General features: G+C 42.4%; 1 protein-coding gene across 6 annotated transcripts in view; it reads left to right on the top strand.

Annotated features, from left to right (window-relative positions):
- LOC139756393 (uncharacterized) overlaps nucleotides 1-22538 on the top strand; it is a 620019-nt gene that overhangs the window by 50243 nt on the left and 547238 nt on the right. For 5 of the 6 annotated variants that reach the window (XM_071675803.1, XM_071675802.1, XM_071675800.1 and 2 more), the window contains exon 2: nucleotides 22009-22143. In XM_071675803.1, coding sequence (XP_071531904.1) covers nucleotides 22063-22143 — 81 coding nt within the window. In that variant the 5' untranslated portion in view covers nucleotides 22009-22062. The remainder of the gene's footprint in view (nucleotides 1-22008; nucleotides 22144-22538) is intronic. The other variant, XM_071675801.1, reaches the window with a different exon arrangement.

The raw sequence follows: 22538 nt of genomic DNA, 5'->3' as shown, positions 1-22538 counted from the left end.
TCTCCTCGTTCCCTCCACCTCCGACACATATATCCTCTTGGTCAATCTTTCCTCACTCATCCTCTCCATGTGCCCAAACCACTTCAAAACACCCTCTTCTGCTCTCTCAACCACGCTCTTTTTATTTCCACACATCTCTCTTACCCTTACGTTAATCACTCGATCAAACCACCTCACACCACACATTGTCCTCAAACATCTCATTTCCAGCACATCCATCCTCCTGCGCACAACTCTATCGATAGCCCACGCCTCGCAACCATACAACATTGTTGGAACCACTATTCCTTCAAACATACCCATTTTTGCTTTCCGAGATAATGTTCTCGACTTCCACACATTCTTCAAGGCCCCCAGAATTTTCGCCCCCTCCCCCACCCTATGATCCACTTCCACTTCCATGGTTCCATCCGCTGCCAGATCCACTCCCAGATATCTAAAACACTTCACTTCCTCCAGTTTTTCTCCATTCAAACTCACCTCCCAATTGACTTGACCCTCAACCCTACTGTACCTAATAACCTTGCTCTTATTCACATTTACTCTTAACTTTCTTCTTCCACACACTTTACCAAACTCAGTCACCAGCTTCTGCAGTTTCTCACATGAATCAGCCACCGGCGCTGTATCATCAGCGAACAACAACTGACTCACTTCCCAAGCTCTCTCATCCCCAACAGACTTCATACTTGCCCCTCTTTCCAAAACTCTTGCATTTACCTCCCTAACAACCCCATCCATAAACAAATTAAACAACCATGGAGACATCACACACCCCTGCCGCAAACCTACATTCACTGAGAACCAATCACTTTCCTCTCTTCCTACACGTACACATGCCTTACATCCTCGATAAAAACTTTTCACTGCTTCTAACAACTTGCCTCCCACACCATATATTCTTAATACCTTCCACAGAGCATCTCTATCAACTCTATATATATATATATATATATATATATATATATATATATATATATATATATATATATATATCCCTGGGGATAGGGGAGAAAGAATACTTCCCACGTATTCCCTGCGTGTCGTAGAAGGCGACTAAAAGGGAAGGGAGCGGGTGGCTGGAAATCCTCCCCTCTCGTTTTTTTTTTTAATTTTCCTAAAGAAGGAACAGAGAAGGGGGCCAGATGAGGATATTCCCTCTTAGGCCCAGTCCTCTGTTGATAACGCTACCTCGCTAATGCGGGAAATGGCGAATAGTACGAAAGAAAAGAAAACTATATATATATATATATATATTCTGGGAGCCTTGAAGAATGTGTGGAAGTCGAGAACATTATCTCGGAAAGCAAAAATGGGTATGTTTGAAGGAATAGTGGTTCCAACAATGTTGTATGGTTGCGAGGCGTGGGCTATGGATAGAGTTGTGCGCAGGAGGATGGACGTGCTGGAAATGAGATGTTTGAGGACAATGTGTGGTGTGAGGTGGTTTGATGGAGTAAGTAACGTAAGGGTGAGAGAGATGTGTGGAAATAAAAAGAGCGTGGTTGAGAGAGCAGAAGAGGGTGTTTTGAAATGGTTTGGGCACATGGAGAGAATGAGTGTGGAAAGATTGACCAAGAGGATATATGTGTCGGAGGTGGAGGGAACGAGGAGAAGAGGGAGACCAAATTGGAGGTGGAAAGATGGAGTGAAAAAGATTTTGTGTGATCGGGGCCTGAACATGCAGGAGGTTGAAAGGAGGGCAAGGAATAGAGTGAATTGGAGCGATGTGGTATACCGGGGTGGACGTGCTGTCAGTGGATTGAATCGGGGCATGTGAAGGGTCTGGGGTAAACCATGGAAAGCTGTGTAGGTATGTATATTTGTGTGTGTGGACGTATGTATATACATGTGTATGGGGGTGGGTTGGGCCATTTTCTTTCGTCTGTTTCCTTGCGCTACCTTGCAAACGCGGGAGACAGCGGCAAAAAAAAAAAAAAGAAATATATATATATATATATATATATATATATATATATATATATATATATATATATATATATATATATATATAAGAATACTTTCCACGTATTCCCTGCGTGTCGTAGAAGGCGACTAAAAGGGAAGGGAGCGGGGGGCTGGAAATCCTCCCCTCTCATTTTTTTTTTTTTTTAATTTTCCAAAAGAAGGAACAGAGAAGGGGGCCAGGTGAGGATATTCCCTCAAAGGCCCAGTCCACTGTTTTTAACGCTACCTCGCTAATGTGGGAAATGGCGAATAGTATGAAAAAAAGAAAAGAAAGATATATATATATATATATATATATATATATATATATATATATATATATATATATATATATGTATCTTTTTATTGTACAAAGGCAAAGGGGATAAGAGTGAGTGCTCAAATTACAGAGGTACAAGTTTGTTGAGTATTCCTGGTAAATTATATGGGAGGGTATTGATTGAAAGGGTGATGGCATGTACAGAGCATCAGATTGGGGAAGAGCAGTGTGGTTTCAGAAGTGGTAGACAATGTGTGGATCAGGTGTTTGCTTTGAAGAATGTATGTGAGAAATACTTAGAAAAGCAAATGGATTTGTATGTAGCATTTATGGATCTGGAGAAGGCATATGATAGAGTTGATAGAGATGCTCTGTGGAAGGTATTAAGAATATATGGTGTGGGAGGCAAGATGTTAGAAACAGTGAAAAGTTTTTATCGAGGATGTAAGGCATGTGTACGTGTAGGAAGAGAGTAAAGTTGTTAGGGAGGTGAATGCAAGAGTTTTGGAAAGAGGGGCAAGTATGAAGTCTGTTGTGGATGAGAGAGCTTGGGAAGTGAGTCAGTTGTTGTTCGCTGATGATACAGCGCTGGTGGCTGATTCATGTGAGAAACTGCAGAAGCTGGTGACTGAGTTTGGTAAAGTGTGTGAAAGAAACAAGTTAAGAGTAAATATGAATAAGAGCAAGGTTATTAGGTACAGTAGGGTTGAGGGTCAAGTCAATTGGGAGGTAAGTTTGAATGGAGAAAAAACTGGAGGAAGTAAAGTGTTTTAGATATCTGGGAGTGGATCTGGCAGCAGATGGAACCATGGAAGCGGAAGTGGATCATAGGGTGGGGGAGGGGGCGAAAATCCTGGGAGCCTTGAAGAATGTTTGGAAGTCGAGATCATTATCTCGGAAAGCAAAAATGGGTATGTTTGAAGGAATAGTGGTTCCAACAATGTTGTATGGTTGCGAGGCGTGGGCTATGGATAGAGTTGTGCGCAGGAGGATGGATGTGCTGGAAATGAGATGTTTGAGGACAATATGTGGTGTGAGGTGGTTTGATCGAGTAAGTAACGTAAGGGTAAGAGAGATGTGTGGAAATATAAAGGGCGTGGTTGAGAGAGCAGAAGAGGGTGTTTTGAAATGGTTTGGGCACATGGAGAGAATGAGTGAGGAAAGATTGACCAAGAGGATATATGTGTCGGAGGTGGAGGGAACGAGGAGAAGTGGGAGACCAAATTGGAGGTGGAAAGATGGAGTGAAAAAGATTTTGTGTGATCGGGGCCTGAATATGCAGGAGGGTGAAAGGAGGGCAAGGAATAGAGTGAATTGGATCGATGTGGTGTACCGGGGTTGACGTGCTATCAGTGGATTGAATCAGGGCATGTGAAGCGTCTGGGGTAAACCATGGAAAGCTGTGTAGGTATGTATATTTGCGTGTGTGGACGTATGTATATACATGTGTATGGGGGTGGTTTGGGCCATTTCTTTCGTCTGTTTCCTTGCGCTGCCTCGCAAACGTGGGAGACAGCGACAAAGCAAAAAATATATATATATATATATATATATATATATATATATATATATATATATATATTTTTTTTTTCTTTTTTTTTTTGCTTTGTCACTGTCTGCCGCGTTTGCGAGGTAGCGCAAGGAAACAGACGAAAGAAATGGCCCAACCCACCCCCATACACATGCCTTGATTCAATCCACTGACAGCACGTCAACCCCGGTATACCACATCGCTCCAATTCACTCTATTCTTTGCCCTCCTTTCACCCTCCTGCATGTTCAGGCCCCGATCACACAAAATCTTTTTCACTCCATCTTTCCACCTCCAATTTGGTCTCCCTCTTCTCCTCGTTCCCTCCACCTCCGACACATATATCCTCTTGGTCAATCTTTCCTCACTCATTCTCTCCATGTGACCAAACCATTTCAAAACACCCTCTTCTGCTCTCTCAACCACGCTCTTTTTGTTTCCACACATCCCTCTTACCCTTACGTTACTTACTCGATCAAACCACCTCACACCACACATTGTCCTCAAACATCTCATTTCCAGCACATCATCCTCCTGCGCACAACTCTATCCGTAGTCCACGCCTCGCAACCGTACAACATTGTTGGAAACCACTATTCCTTCAAACATACCCATTTTTGCTTTCCTGAGATAATGTTCTCGACTTCCAAGCATTCTTCAAGGCTCCCAGAATTTTCGCCCCCTCCCCCACCCTATGATCCACTTCCGCTTCCATGGTTCCATCCGCTGCCAGATCCACTCCCAGATATCTAAAACACTTCACTTCCTCCAGTTTTTCTCCATTCAAACTCACCTCCCAATTGAATTGACCCTCAACCCTACTGTACCTAATAACCTTGCTCTTATTCACATTTACTCTTAACTTTCTTCTTTCACACACTTTACCAAACTCAGTCACCAGCTTCTGCAGTTTCTCACATGAATCAGCCACCAGCGCTGTATCATCAGCGAACAACAACTGACTCACTTCCCAAGCTCTCTCATCCCCAACAGACTTCATACTTGCCCCTCTTTCCAAAACTCTTGCATTGACCTCCCTAACAACCCCATCCATAAACAAATTAAACAACCATGGAGACATCACACACCCCTGCCGCAAACCTACATTCACTGAGAACCAATCACTTTCCTCTCTTCCTACACGTACACATGCCTTACATCCTCGATAAAAACTTTTCACTGCTTCTAACAACTTGCCTCCCACACCATATATTCTTAATACCTTCCACAGAGCATCTCTATCAACTCTATCATATGCCTTCTCCAGATCCATAAATGCTACATACAAATCCATTTGCTTTTCTAAGTATTTCTCACATACATTCTTCAAAGCAAACACCTGATCCACACATCCTCTACCACTTCTGAAACCACACTGCTCTTCCCCAATCTGATGCTCTGTACTATATTATTCGCCATTTCCTGCGTTAGCGAGGTAGCGTTAAGAACAAAGAACTGAGCCTTTGAGTGAATATCCTTACTTAGCCCCATTCTCTGTTCCTTATTATAGAAAATCTAAAAATGAGAGGAGAGGATTTCCAGCCTCCCTGCTACTTCCCCTTTTAGTAACCTTCTACGACACGCAGGGAATACGTGGGAAGTATTCTTTCTCCACCCCACCACGCATGAAATGAAAACCCCCTCCCTTTGCATGTGTGCAAGGTAGCGCTAGGAAAAGACAACAAAGGCCACATTCGTTCACACTCAGTCTGTAGCTGTCATGTATAACGCACCGAAGCCACAGCTCCCTTTCCACATCCAGGCCCCACAAAACTTTCCTTGGTTTACCCCAGACGCTTCACATGCCCTGGTTCAGTCCATTGACAGCTCGTCAACCCCGGTATACCACATCGTTCCAATTCACTCTATTCCTTGTATGCCTTTCACCCTCCTGCATGTTCAGGCCCCGATCACTCAAAATCTTTTTCACTCCATCTTTCCACCTCCAATTTGGTCTCCCTCTTCTCCTCGTTCCCTCCACCTCCGACACATATATCCTCTTTGTCAATTTTTCCTCACTCATTCTCTCCATGTGACCAAACCACTTCAAAACACCCTCTTCTGCTCTCTCAACCACACACTTTTTATTACCACTCATCTCTTTTACCCTTTCATTACATACTCGATCAAACCACCTCACACCACATATTGTCCTCAAACATCTCAATTCCAACGTATCCACCCTTCTCCGCACAACTCTATCTATAGCCCATGCCTCACAACCACATAACATTGTTGGAACCACTATTGCTTCAAACATACCCATTTTTGCTTTTGAAGATAATGTTCTCGACTTCCACACATTTTTCAATGCTCCTAGAACTTTCGCCCCCTCCCCCACCCTATGATTCACTTTCACTTCCATGGTTCCATCTGTTGAAAAATCCACTCCCAGATATCTAAAACACTTCACTTCCTCCAGTTTTTCTCCATTGAAACTTACCTCCCAAATTACTTGTCCCTCAGCCCTACTGTACCTAATAACCTTGCTCTTATTTACATTTACTCTCAGCTTTCTTCTTTCACACACTTCACCAAACTCAGTCACCAGCTTCTGCAGTTTCTCCCCCGATCAGCTACCAGTGCTGTATCATCAGCGAACAACAACTGACTCACTTCCCAAGCTCTCTCATCCAGAACAGACTGCATACTTGCCCCTCTTTTCAAAATTCTTGCATTCGTCCCCCTAACAACCCCATCCATAAACAAATTAAACAACTATGGAGACATCACGCACCCCTGCCACAATCCAACATTCACTGAGAACCAACCTTTTTCCTCTCTTCCTACATGTACACATGCCTTACATCCTCGATAAAAACTTCACTGCTTCTAACAATTTGCCTCCCACACCATGTATTCTTAATACCTTCCACAGAGCATCTCTATCCACTCTATCATATGCCCTCTCCAGATCCATAAATGCTACATACAAATCCATTTGCTCTTCTAAGTATTTCTCACATACATTCCTCAAAGCAAACACCTGATCCACACATCCTCTACCACTTCAGAAACCACACTGCTCTTCCCCAATCTGATGCTCTGTACATGCCTTCACCCTCTCAATCAATACCCTCCCCTATAATTTCCCAGGAATACTCAACAGACTTAAACCTCTGTAATTTGAGCACTCACTTTTATCCCCTATGCAAGCATTCTGCCAATCCTCAGGCACCTTACCATGAGTCATACACACATTAAATAACCTTACCAACCAGTCAACAATACAGTCACCCCTTTTTTTAATAAAGTCCACTGCAATACCATCCAAACCTACTGTCTTGCCAGCTTTCATCTTCCGCAAAGCTTTTACTACCTCTTCTCTGTTTCCCAAATCATTCTCCCTAACCCTCTCACTTTGCACACCACCTCGACCAAAACACTCTATATCTGCCACTCTATCATCAAACACATTCAAGAAACCTTCAAAGTACTCACTCCATCTCCTTCTCACATCACCACTACTTATTATCACCTCCCCATTAGCCCCCTTCACTGAAGTTCCCATTTGTTTCCTTGTCTTACGCACTTTATTTACCTCCTTCCAAAACATCTTTTTATTCTCCCTAAAATTTAATGATACTCTCTCACCCCAACTCTCATTTGCCCTCTTTTTCACCTCTTGCACCTTTCTCTTGACCTCCTGCCTCTTTCTTTTATACATCTCCCAGTCATTTGCATTATTTCCCTGCAAGTATCATCCAAATGCCTTTCTCTTCTCTTTCACTAATAATCTTACTCCTTCATCCCACCACTCACTACCCTTTCTAATCTGCCCTCCTCCCATGCTTCTCATGCCACAAGCATCTTTTGTGCAATCCATCACTGCTTCCCTAAATACATCCCATTCCTCCCCCACTCCCCATATGTCCTTTGTTCTCACCTTTTCCCATTCTGTACTCAGTCTCTCCTAGGTATTTCCTCTCACAAGTCTCCTTCCCAAGCTCACTTTCTCTCACCACTCTCTTCACCCCAATATTCTCTCTTCTTTTCTGAAAACCTCTACAAATCTTCACCTTTGCCTCCACAAGATAATGACCAGACATCCCTCCAGTTGCACCTCTCAGCACATTAACATCCAAAAGTCTCTCTCGCACGCCTATCAATTAACATGTAATCCAATAATGCTCTATGGCCATCCCTCCTACTTGCATATGTATATTTATGTATATCTCTCTTTTTAAACCAGGTATTTCCAATCACCAGTCCTTTTTCAGCAGATAAATCTACATATATATATATATATATATATATATATATATATATTCTTTCTTTTAAACTATTCGCCATTTCCCGCGTTAGCGAGGTAGCGTTAAGAACAGAGGACTGGGCCTTTCTTGGAATATCCTCACCTGGCCCCCTCTGTTCCTTCTTTTGGAAAATGAAAAAAAAAACGAGAGGGGAGGATTTCCAGCCTCCTGCTCCCTCCCCTTTTAGTCGCCTTCTACGACACTCAGGGAATACGTGGGAAGTATTCTTAATCTCCTATCCCCAGGGATAATATATGTATATATATATATATTTTTTTTTTTTTGCTTTGTAGCTGTCTCCCGCGTTTGCGAGGTAGCGCAAGGAAACACATGAAAGAAATGGCCCAACCCACCCCCATACACATGTATACACATACTTCCACACACGCAAATATACATACCTACACAGCTTTCCATGGTTTACCCCAGACGCTTCACATGCCCTGATTCAATCCACTGACAGCACGTCAACCCCGGTATACCACATCGATCCAATTCACTCTATTCCTTGCCCTCCTTTCACCCTCCTGCATGTTCAGGCCCCAGTCACACAAAATCTTTTTCACTCCATCTTTCCACCTCCAATTAGGTCTCCCACTTCTCCTCGTTCCCTCCACCTCTGACACATATATCCTCTTGGTCAAGCTTTCCTCACTCATTCTCTCCATGTGCCCAAACCATTTCAAAACACCCTCTTCTGCTCTCTCAACCACGCTCTTTTTATTTCCACACATCTCTCTCACCCTTACATTACTTACTCAATCAAACCACCTCACACCACACATTCTCCTCAAACATCTCATTTCCAGCACATCCATCCTCCTGCGCACAACTCTATCCATAGCCCACGCCTCGCAACCATACAACATTGTTGGAACCACTATTCCTTCAGACATACCCATTTTTGCTTTCCGAGATAATGTTCTCGACTTCGACACATTCTTCAAGGCTCCCAGAATTTCCACTTCTGCTTCCATGGTTCCATCCTTTGCCAGATCCACTCCCAGATATCTAAAACACTTTACTTCCTCCAGTTTTTCTCCATTCAAACTTACCTCCCAATTGACTTGACCCTCAACCCTACTGTACCTAATAACCTTGCTCTTATTCACATTTACTCTTAACTTTCTTCTTCCACACACTTTACCAAACTCAGTCACCAGCTTCTGCAGTTTCTCACATGAATCAGCCACCAGCGCTGTATCATCAGTGAACAACAACTGACTCGCTTCCCAAGCTCTCTCATCCCCAACAGACTTCATACTTGCCCCTCTTTCCAAAACTCTTGCATTCACCTCCCTAACAACCCCATCCATAAACAAATTAAACAACCATGGAGACATCACACACCCCTGCCGCAAACATACATTCACTGAGAACCAATCACTTTCCTCTCTTCCTACACGTACACATGCCTTTCATCCTCGATAAAAATTTTCACTGCTTCTAACAACTTGCCTCCCACACCATATATTCTTAATACCTTCCACAGAGCATCTCTATCAACTCTATCATATGCCTTCTGATCCATAAATGCTACATACAAATCCATTTGCTTTTCTAAGTATTTCTCACATACATTCTTCAAAGCAAACACCTGATCCACACATCCTTTACCACTTCTGAAACCACACTGCTCTTCCCCAATCTGATGCTCTGTACATGCCTTCACCCTCTCAATCAATACCCTCCCATATAATTTCCCAGGAATACTCAACAAGCCTTTACCTCTGTAATTTGAGCACTCACTCTTATCCCCTTTGCCTTTGTACAATGGCACTATGCGCGCATTCCACCAATCCTCAGGCACCTCACCATGAGTCATACATACATTGAATAACCTTACCAACCAGTCAATAATACAGTCACCCCCTTTTTTAATAAATCCACTGCAATACCATCCAAACCTGCTGCCTTGCCGGCTTTCATCTTCCGCAAAGCTTTTACTACCTCCTCTCCTTTTACCAAATCATTTTCCCCAACCCTCTCGCTTTGCACACCACCTCGACAAAAACACCCTATATCTGCCACTCTTATCATCAAACACATTCAACAAACCTTCAAAATACTCACTCCATCTCCTTCTCACATCATCACTACTTGTTATCACCTCCCCATTTGCGCCCTTCACTGAAGTTCCCATTTGCTCCCTTGTCTTACGCACTTTATTTACGTCCTTCCAGAACATCTTTGTATTCTCCCTAAAATTTAATGATACTCTCTCACCCCAACTCTCATTTGCCCTTTTTTTCACCTCTTGCACCTTTCTCTTGACCTCCTGTCTCTTTCTTTTATACATCTCCCACTCGATTGCATTTTTTCCTTGCAAAAATCGTCCAAATGCCTCTCTCTTCTCTTTCACTAATAATCTTACTTCTTCATCCCACCACTCACTACCCTTTCTAATCAACCCACCTCCCACTCTTCTCATGCCACAAGCATCTTTTGCGCAATCCATCACTGATCCCTAAATACATCCCATTCCTCCCCCACTCCCCTTACTTCCATTGTTCTCACCTTTTTCCATTCTGTACTCAGTCTCTCCTGGTACTTCCTCACACAAGTCTCCTTCCCAAGCTCACTTACTCTCAACCACCCTCTTCACCCCAACATTCACTCTTCTTTTCTGAAAACCCATACAAATCTTCACTTTAGCCTCCACAAGATAATGATCAGACATCCCTCCAGTTGCACCTCTCAGCACATTAACATCCAAAAGTCTCTCTTTTGCGCGCCTGTCAATTAACACATAATCCAATAACGCTCTCTGGCCATCTCTCCTACTTACATACGTATACTTATGTATATCTCGCTTTTTAAACCAGGTATTCCCAATCACCAGTCCTTTTTCAGCACATAAATCTACAAGCTCTTCACCATTTCCATTTACAACACTGAACACCCCATGTATACCAATTATTCCCTCAACTGCCACATTACTCACCTTTGCATTCAAATCACCCATCACTATAACCCGGTCTCGTGCATCAAAACCACTAACACACTCATTCAGCTGCTCCCAAACCACTTGCCTCTCATGATCTTTCTTCTCATGCCCAGGTGCATATACACCAATAATCACCCATCTCTCTCCATCAACTTTCAGTTTTACCCATATTAATCGAGAATTTACTTCCTTACATTCTATCACATACTCCCACAACTCCTGTTTCAGGAGTACTGCTACTCCTTCCCTTGCTCTTGTCCTCTCACTAACCCCTGACTTTACTCCCCAGACATTCCCAAACCACTCTTCCCCTTTACCCTTGAGCTTCGTTTCACTCAGAGCTAAAACATCCAGGTTCCTTTCCTCAAACATACTACCTATCTCTCCTTTTTTCATATCTTGGTTACATCCACACGCATTTAGACACCCCAGTCTGAGCCTTCGAGGAGGATGAGCACTCCCTGCGTGACTCCTTCTTCTGTTTCCCATATATATATATATATATATATATATATATATATATATATATATATATATATATATATATATATATATACCACATTGATCCAGTTCACTCTATTCCTTGCCTGCCTTTCACCCTCCTGCATGTTCAGGCCCCGATCACTCAAAATCTTTTTCACTCCATCCTTCCACCTCCAATTTGGTCTCCCACTTCTCCTCGTTCCCTCCACCTCTGACCCATATATATCCTCTTGGTCAATCTTTCCTCACTCATTCTCTCCATGTGCCCAAACCATTTCAACACAACCTCTTCTGCTCTCTCAACCACGCTTTTTTTATTTCGACACATCTCTCTTACCCTTACATTACTTACTCGATCAAACCACCTCCCACCACACATTGTCTTCAAACATCTCATTTCCAGCACATCCACCCTCCTGTGCACAACTCTATCCATAGCCCACGCCTCGCAACCATACAACATTGTTGGAACCACTATTCCTTCAAACATAGCCATTTTTCCTTTCGGAGATAATGTTCTCGACTTCGACACATTCTTCAAGGCTCCCAGGATTTTCTCCCCCTCTCCCCACCCTTGATTCACTTCTGCTTCCATGGTTCCATCGGCTGCCAGATCCACTCCCAGATACCTAAAACACTTTACTTCCTCCAGTTTTTCTCCATTCAAACTTACCTCCAATTGACTTGACCCTCAACCCTACTGTACCTAATAACCTTGCTCTTATTCACATTTACTCTTAACTTTCTTCTTTCACACACTTTACCGAACTCAGTTACTAGCTTCTACAGTTTCTCACATGAATCAGCCACCAGCGCTGTATCATTTTGCTTTGTCGCTGTCTCCCGCGTTTGCAAGGTAGCGCAAGGAAACAGATGAAAGAAATGGCCCAAGCCACCCCCATATACATGTATATACATACACTTCCACACATGCAAATATACAAACCTATACATCTCAATGTACACATATATATACACACACAGACATATACATATATGCACATGTATTTAATTCATACTGTCTGCCTTTATTCATTCCCATCGCCACTTCGCCACACATGGAATAACATCCCCCTTCCCCCTCGTGTGTGCGAGGTAGCGCTAGGAAAAGACAACAAAGGCCCCATTCATTCACGTTCAGTCTCTAGCTGTCATGTAATAATGCCTGGAACCACAGCTCCCTCTCCACATCCAGGCCCTATAGAACTTTCCATGGTTTACTCCAGACGCTTTATATACCCTGATTCAATCCATTGACAGCACGTCAACCCCGGTATACCACATCGATCCAGTTCACTCTATTCCTTGCCCGCCTTTCACCCACCTGCAAGTTCAGGCCCCGATCACTCAAAATCTTTTTCACTCCATCTTTCCACATCCAATTTGGTCTCCCACTTCTCCTCATTCCCTCCAGCTCCGACACATATATCCTCTTGGTCAATGTTTCCTCACTCATTCTCTCCATGTGCCCAAACCATTTCAAAACACCCTCTTCTGCTCTCTCAACCACGCTCTTTTTATTTCCACACATCTCTCCTACCCTTACAATACTTACTCGATCACACCACCTCACACTACATATTGTCCTCCAACATCTCATTTCCAGCACATCCACCCTCCTGCGCACAACTCTATCCATAGCCCACGCCTCGCAACCATATAGTTTTTTGGAACCACTATTCCTTCAAACATACCCATATATATATATATATATATATATATATATATATATATATATATATATATATATATATATATATATATATATATTTATTATTTTATTTATTATACTTTGTCACTGTCTCCCGCGTTTGCGAGGTAGCGCAAGGAAACAGAGGAAAGAAATGGCCCAACCCCCCCCATACACATGTATATACATACGTCCACACACGCAAATATACATACCTACACAGCTTTCCATGGTTTACCCCAGACGCTTCACATGCCTTGATTTAATCCACTGACAGCACGTCAACCCCGGTATACCACATCGCTCCAATTCACTCTATTCCTTGCCCTCCTTTCACCCTCCTGCATGTTCAGGCCCCGATCACACAAAATCTTTTTCACTCCATCTTTCCACCTCCAATTTGGTCTCCCTCTTCTCCTCGTTCCCTCCACCTCCGACACATATATCCTCTTGGTCAATCTTTCCTCACTCATTCTCTCCATGTGCCCAAACCACTTCAAAACACCCTCTTCTGCTCTCTCAACCACGCTCTTTTTATTTCCACACATCTCTCTTACCCTTACGTTACTCACTCGATCAAACGACCTCACACCACACATTGTCCTCAAACATCTCATTTCCAGCACATCCATCCTCCTGCGCACAACTCTATTCATAGCCCACGCCTCGCAACCATACAACATTGTTGGAACCACTATTCCTTCAAACATACCCATTTTTGCTTTCCGAGATAATGTTTTCGACTTCCACACATTCTTCAAGGCCCCCAGAATTTTCGCCCCCTCCCCCACCCTATGATCCACTTCCGCTTCCATGGTTCCATCCGCTGCCAGATCCACTCCCAGATATCTAAAACACTTCACTTCCTCCAGTTTTTCTCCATTCAAACTCACCTCCCAATTGACTTGACCCTCAACCCTACTGTACCTAATAACCTTGCTCTTATTCACATTTACTCTTAACTTTCTTCTTCCACACACTTTACCAAACTCAGTCACCAGCTTCTGCAGCTTCTCACATGAATCAGCCACCAGCGCTGTATCATCAGCGAACAACAACTGACTCACTTCCCAAGCTCTCTCATCCACAACAGACTTCATACTTGCCCCTCTTTCCAAAACTCTTGCATTTACCTCCCTAACAACCCCATCCATAAACAAATTAAACAACCATGGAGACATCACACACCCCTGCCGCAAACCTACATTCACTGAGAACCAATCACTTTCCTCTCTTCCTACACGTACACATGCCTTACATACTCGATAAAAACTTTTCACTGCTTCCAACAACTTTCCTCCCACACCATATATTCTTAATACCTTCTCTATCAACTCTATCATATGCCTTCTCCAGATCCATAAATGCTACATACAAATCCATTTGCTTTTCTAAGTATTTCTCACATACATTCTTCAAAGCAAACACCTGATCCACACATCCTCTACCACTTCTGAAACCACACTGCTCTTCCCCAATCTGATGCTTTGTACATGCCTTCACCCTCTCAATCAATACCCTCCCATATAATTTACCAGGAATACTCAACAAACTTATACCTCTGTAATTTGAGCACTCACTCTTATCCCCTTTGCACTATGGCACTATGCACGCATTCCGCCAATCCTCAGGCACCTCACCATGAGTCATACATACATTAAATAACCTTACCAACCAGTCAACAATACAGTCACCCCCTTTTTTAATAAATTCCACTGCAATACCATCCAAACCTGCTGCCTTGCCGGCTTTCATCTTCCGCAAAGCTTTCATTACCTCTTCTCTGTTTACCAAATCATTTTCCCTAACCCTCTCACTTTGCACACCACCTCGACCAAAACACCCTATATCTGCCACTCTATCATCAAACACATTCAACAAACCTTCAAAATACTCACTCCATCTCCTTCTCACATCACCACTACTTGTTATCACCTCCCCATTTGCACCCTTCACTGAAGTTCCCATTTGCTCCCTTGTCTTACACACTTTATTTACCTCCTTCCAAAACATCTTTTTATTCTCCCTAAAATTTAATGATACTCTCTCACCCCAACTCTCATTTGCCTTTTTTTTCACCTCTTGCACCTTTCTCTTGACCTCCTGTCTCTTTCTTTTATACATCTCCCACTCAATTGCATTTTTTCCCTGCAAAAATCGTCCAAATGCCTCTCTCTTCTCTTTCACTAATACTCTTACTTCTTCATCCCACCACTCACTACCCTTTCTAATCAACCCACCTCCCACTCTTCTCATGCCACAAGCATCTTTTGCGCAATCCATCACTGATTCCCTAAATACATCCCATTCCTCCCCCACTCCCCTTACTTCCATTGTTCTCACCTTTTTCCATTCTGTACTCAGTCTCTCCTGGTACTTCCTCACACAGGTCTCCTTCTCAAGCTCACTTACTCTCACCACCCTCTTCACCCCAACATTCACTCTTCTTTTCTGAAAACCCATACAAATCTTCACCTTAGCCTCCACAAGATAATGATCAGACATCCCTCCAGTTGCACCTCTCAGCACATTAACATCCAAAAGTCTCTCTTTCGCACGCCTGTCAATTAACACGTAATCCAATAACGCTCTCTGGCCATCTCTCCTACTTACATAAGTACCAAATGGCGTCCTAGCTTTGTCTCTTCGATGTATATCAACTGACTGTTATATTCCTCTCTTGTGTCTCCCCTGATGATGTGATTATTACACAAAAGTGCACTTGGGAACTTTTCGTGTTTCATTTTCCCCGTGGACTCGTAGGAATATCTTGATCACGCTCAAAATTGTGATCCTTTCCAATATATATATATATATATATATATATATATATATATATATATATATATATATCCCTGGGGATAGGGGATTAAGAATACTTCCCACGTATTCCCTGCGTGTCGCAGAAGGCGACTAAAAGGGGAGGGAGCGGGGGGCTGGAAATCCTCCCCTCTCGTTTTTTTTTTAATTTTCCAAAACGAGGAACAGAGGGGGCCAGGTGAGGATATTCCAAAAAAGGCCAAGTCCTCTGTTCTCAACGCTACCTCGCTAACGCGGGAAATCGCGAATAGTTTAAAAGAAAAAGAAAATATATATATATATATATATATATATATATATATATATATATATATATATATATACATAGAGTTGATAGAGATGCTCTGTGGGAGGTATTAAGAATATATGGTGTGGGAGGCAAGTTGTTAGAAGCTGTGAAAAGTTTTTATAGAGTATGTAAGGCATGTGTATGTGTAGGAAGAGAGGAAAGTGATTGGTTCTCAGTGAATGTAGGTTTGCGGACAGGGGCGTGTGATGTCTCTATGGTTGTTTAATTTGTTTATGGATGGGGTTGTTAGGGAGGTGAATGCAAGAGTTTTGAAAAGAAGGGCGAGTATGGAGTCTGTTGTAGATGAGAGAGCTTGGAAAGTGTGTCAGTTGTTGTTCGCTGATGATACAACGCTGGTGGCTGATTCATGTGAGAAGCTGCAGAAGCTGGTGACTGAGTTTGGTAAAGTGTGTGAAAGAAGAAAGCTGAGAGTAAATGTGAATAAGAGCAAGGTTATTAGGCACAGTAAGGTTGAGCGACAAGTCAATTGGGAGGTAAGTTTGAATGGAGAAAAACTGGAGGAAGTGAAGTGCTCTAGATATCTGTGAGTGGATTTGGCACTGGATGGAACCATGGAAGCGGAAGTGAATCATAGGGTGGGGGAGGGGGCGAAAGTTCTGGGAGCGTTGAAGAGTGTGTGGAAGTCGAGAACATTATCTCGGAAAGCAAAAATGGGTATGTTTGAAGGAATAGTGGTTCCAACAATGTTATATGGTTGCGAGGCATGGGCTATAGATAGAGTTGTGCGGAGAAGGGTGGATGTGCTGGAAATGAGATGGTTGACGATAATATGTGGAGGGAGATGGCTTGATTGAGTAAGTAATAATAGGGTAAGAGAGATGTCTGGTAATAAAAAAGAGTGTGGTTGAGAGAGCAGAAGAGGGTGTTTTGAAATAGTTTGGTCACATGGAGAGAATGAGTGAGGAAATATTGACCAAGAGGATATATGTGTCAGAGGTGGAGGGGACGAGTAGAAGTGGGAGACTAAATTGGAGGTGGAAAGATGGAGTGTAAAAGATTTTGTGTGATCGGGGCCTGAACATGCAGGAGGGTGAAAGGAGGCAAGGAATAGAGTGAATTGGATCGATGTGGTATACCGGGGTTGATGTGCTGTCAGTGGATTGAATCAGGGCATGTGAAGCGTCTGGGGTAAACCATGGAAAGCTGTGTAGGTATGTATATTTGCGTGTGTGGACATATGTATATACATGTGTATGGTGGTGGGCTGGGCCATTTCTTTCATCTGTTTCCTTGCGCTACCTCGCAAACGCGGGAGACAGCGACAAAGCAAAAAAAAAAGAAAAAAAATATATCTATATATATATATATATATATATATATATATATATATATATATATATATATATATATGTATATATATATATATATATTTCTTTTATTTTCCCTAAAATTTAATGATATTCTCTCATCCCAACTCTCATTTGCCCTCTTTTTCGCCTCTTTCATTTTTCTCATGACCTCCTGCCCATTTCTTTTATACATCTCCCAGTTATTTGCATTATTTCCTTGCAAAAATTTTCCAAATGCCTCTCTCTTCTCTTTCACTAATAATCTTACTTCTTCATCCCACCACTCGCAACCCTTTTTAATCTGCCCACCTCCCGCACTTCTCATGCCACAAGTATTTTTTGCACAAGCTATCACTGCTTCCCTAAATACATCCCGTTCCTCCCCAACTCCCCTTATGTCCTTTGTTCTCACCTTTTTCCATTCTGTACTCAGTCTACTGGTACGTCCTCACACAAGTCTCCTTCGCAAGCTCACTTACTCTCACTACTCTCTTCACGCCAACATTCTCTCTTCTTTTCTGAAAACCTCTACAAATCTTCACCTTTGCTTCCACAAGATAATGATCAGACATCCCTCCAGCTGCATCTCTCAGCACATTATCATCCAAAAGTCTCTCTTTTGCATGCGTGTCAGTTAACACAGTAATCCAATAACACTGGCCATCTCTCCTACTTACATACATTTACTTATGTATATATCTCTTTTTAAACCAGGTATTCCCAGTCACCAGTCCTTTTTCAGCACATATATCTACAAGCTCTTCACCATTTCCATTTACAACACTGAACACCCCATGTACACCAGTTATTCCCTCAACTGCCACATTACTCACATTTGCATTCAAATGGGAGTTGTATAAAAGAAAGAGGCAAGAGGTCAAGAGAAAGGTACAAGAGGTAAAAAAGAGGGCAAATGAGAGTTGGGGTGAGAGAGTATCATTAAATTTTAGAGAGAATGAAAATATGTTTTGGAAGGAGGTAAATAAAGTGCATAAGACAAGGGAATCAATGGGAACTTCAGTGAAGGGGGCAAATGGGGAGGTGATAACAAGTAGTGGTGATGTGAGAAGGAGATGGAGTGAGTATTTTGAAGGTTTGTTGAATGTGTTTGATGATAGAGTGGCAGATATAGGGTGTTTTGGTCGAGGTGGTGTGTGCAAAGTGAGAGGGTTAGGGAAAATGATTTGGTAAACAGAGAAGAGGTAGTGAAAGCTTTGCAGAAGATGAAAGGCGGCAAGGCAGCAGGTTTGGATGCTGTTGCAGTGGAATTTAGTAAAAAAAAAGGGGATGACTGTATTGTTGACTGGTTGGTAAGGTTATTTAATGTATGTATGACTCATAGTGCGGTGCCTGAGGACTGGCGGAATGCTTGCATAGTGCCAATGTACAAAGGCAAAGGGGATAAAAGTAAGTGCTCAAATTACAGAGGTATAAGTTTGTTGAGTATTCCTGGGAAATTATATGGGAGGGTATTGATTTAGAGGGTGAAGGCATGTACAAAGCATCAGATTGGGGAAGAGCAGTGTGGTTTCAGAAGTGGTAGAGGATGTGTGGATCAGGTGTTTGCTTTGAAGAATGTATGTGAGATATACTTAGAAAAGCAGATGGATTTGTATGTAGCATTTATGGATCTGGAGAAGGCATATGATTAGAGTTGATAGAGATGCTCTGTGGAAGGTATTAAGAATATATGGTGTGGGAGGCAAGTTGTTAGAAACATTGAAAAGTTTTTATCGAGGATGTAAGGCATGTGTACGTGTAGGAAGAGAGGAAAGTGATTGGTTCTCAGTGAATGTAGGTTTGCGGCAGGGGTGTGTGATGTCTCCATGGTTGTTTAATTTGTTTATGGATGGGGTTGTTAGGGAGGTAAATGAAAGAGTTTTGGAAAGAGGGGCAAGTATGAAGTCTGTTGGGGATGAGAGAGCTTGGGAAGTGAGTCAGTTGTTGTTCGCTGATGATACAGCGCTGGTGGCTGATTCATGTGAGAAACTGCAGAAGCTGGTGACTGAGTTTGGTAAAGTGTGTGAAAGAAGAAAGTTAAGAGTAAATGTGAATAAGAGCAAGGTTATTAGGTACAGTAGGGTTGAGGGTCAAGTCAATTGGGAGGTGAGTTTGAATGGAGAAAAACTGGAGGAAGTGAAGTGTTTTAGATATCTGGGAGTGGATCTGGCAGCGGATGGAACCATGGAAGCGGAAGTGGATCATAGGGTGGGGGAGGGGGCGAAAATTCTGGGGGCCTTGAAGAATGTGTGGAAGTCGAGAACATTATCTCGGAAAGCAAAAATGGGTATGTTTGAAGGAATAGTGGTTCCAACAATGTTGTATGGTTGCGAGGCGTGGGCTATGGATAGAGTTGTGCGCAGGAGGATGGATGTGCTGGAAATGAGATGTTTGAGGACAATGTGTGGTGTGAGGTGGTTTGATCGAGTGAGTAACGTAAGGGTAAGAGAGATGTTTGGAAATAAAAAGAGCGTGGTTGAGAGAGCAGAAGAGGGTGTTTTGAAGTGGTTTGGGCACATGGAGAGAATGAGTGAGGAAAGATGGACCAAGAGGATATATGTGTCGGAGGTGGAGGGAACGAGGAGAAGAGGGAGACCAAATTGGAGGTGGAAAGATGGAGTGAAAAAGATTTTGTGTGATCGGGGCCTGAACATGCAGGAGGGTGAAAGGAGGGCAAGGAATAGAGTGAATTGGAGCGATGTGGTATACCGGGGTTGACGTGCTGTCAGTGGAGTGAATCAAGGCATGTGAAGCGTCTGGGGTAAACCATGGAAAGCTGTGTAGGTTTGTATATTTGCGTGTGTGGACGTATGTATATACATGTGTATGGGGGGGGGTTGGGCCATTTCTTTCGTCTGTTTCCTTGCGCTACCTCGCAAACGCGGGAGACAGCGACAAAGTATAAAAAAAAAAAGAAAAATATATATACACCTATGCATTTCAACGTATACATATATATATATACATACACAAACATGTACATATGTACACATGTACATATTCATATTTGCTGCCTTCATCTATTCCTGTCGCCACCCTGGCACTCATAAAATGGCACCCCCCACCCCTCATGCGCATGTGAGGTAGTGCTAGGAAAAGATAACAAAGGCCACATTCGTTCACACTCGGTATCTAGCTGTCATGTGTAATGCAACGAAACCATAGCTCCCTTTCTACGTTCAGGCCCGACAAAACTTTCCATGTTTTAACCCAGACACTTCATGTGGCCTGGTTCAATCTATTGACAGCACATTGACCCTTGTATTCCACATCTTTCCAATTCATTCTATTCCTTGCGCTCCTTTCACCCTCTTGTATGTTCAGGCCCTGATTGCTCAAAATCTTTTTCACTCCATCCTTCCACCTCCAATTTGGTCTCCCACTTCTCGTTTCCTCCACCTCTGACATATATATCCTCTTTGTCATTTTTTCCTCACTCATTCTCTCCATGTGACCAAATAATTTCAATACACCCTCTTCTGCTCTCTCAACCACACTCTTTTTATTACCACACATCACCCTCACACTTTCATTACTTTCTCGGTCAAACCACATCACACCACATATTGTCCTCAAACATCTCATTTCCAACACATCCATCCTTCTCCACACAACCTTATCTATAGCCCATGCTTCACAACCATATAGCATTGTTGGAACCACTATTCCTTCAAACATACCCATTTTTGCTCTCCGAAATAATGTTCTCGCCTTCCACACATTCTTCAGTGCTTCCAGAACTTTCGCCCCCTCCCCACCCTGTGACTCACTTCCATGGTTCCATCTGCTGCCAAATCCTCTCCCAGATATCTAAAACACTTCACTTCCTCCAGTTTTTCTCCATTCAAACTCGCCTCCCAATTTATTTGTCCCTCACCCCTACTGTACCTAATAAACCTTGCTCTTATTCACATTTACCCTCAGCTTTCTTCTTTTATACACTTTACTAAACTCAGTCACCAGCTTCTGCAGTTTCTCACCTGAATCAGCCACCAGCAGTGTATCGTCATCGAACAACAACTGACTCACTTCCCAAGCCCTCTCATCTACAACAGACTGCATACTTGCCCCTCCCTCTAAAACTCTTGCATTCTACAAAAGCTGATGAAAAAATTTTCATTGCATCAGCCTGACACACCATGCCTGAATTAGTTTATCAGATGATTTTCCTGTTTGTTTGAGAGTGTGGTATAGAAAACAAGTTCAGGCTTTGATTGTGTTGGCCACCTTACATACATTAATGTCTGCATCATATCAGCTTTAATTGCACTTACAGTATGTTCTTTGTTGATTAAATGTGGAGATAACAAACCAAGGATTTGTAAAATGTTTCATGTTGACAGTGGAGGAAATTGCATACTGGGTAGAGATACTTATTCTTGTATTTTTGTTGTATTTTGATAAAATCATTGTGTAAATTATATTATATCAAAGTCTTCTTTTCTTTTACTCTTTCAGAAGAGATGAAATTTAGGAGAAGCATGTGAATTCTGTTTTGGAAGTGACCACAACATGGAAGAAGAACTCTTAGCCCTAAGGTGGAATAATCATCTATCAACCTTTGCAACATTACTCTCCGACCTTCGTAATGAGGTCTGTTTAACCCATTCATTGTTTTGTGTTGATTAAAACAGTTGCTTGCACTTTTTTTTTGAGATATTGGTATTTTTTCAATTAAATAGCAATTTTAGTTACTTCATCTTGCTCAGATGATTTTAATGAATTTGGGTTATTAATGCACGAATAGCAACATACTGCATGAAAGTACAATGGCGTCCAAAGCAATGAAAGAGTAAAAAAAGTTAGAGTTAAGGAAAGTTTCAAAAACTTTGGTGATGGCAGAAGTGAGAACATCAGGGGTTAGGTTGAGGGATTATTACAGTTTCCATTGTTAGGATTGGGCTACACCAAGGCATGTTTGTAAAAAAGGAAGTAGGTTTATAAGACAAGACAAAATAGGCAAGCAACTATTGGAGCTAGTTCAGAGG

This window comes from Panulirus ornatus, chromosome 21 (assembly GCF_036320965.1).
Source record: "Panulirus ornatus isolate Po-2019 chromosome 21, ASM3632096v1, whole genome shotgun sequence".
NCBI classification, from domain to species: domain Eukaryota; kingdom Metazoa; phylum Arthropoda; class Malacostraca; order Decapoda; family Palinuridae; genus Panulirus; species Panulirus ornatus.
This window is presented reverse-complemented; position numbering and strand designations above follow the sequence as displayed.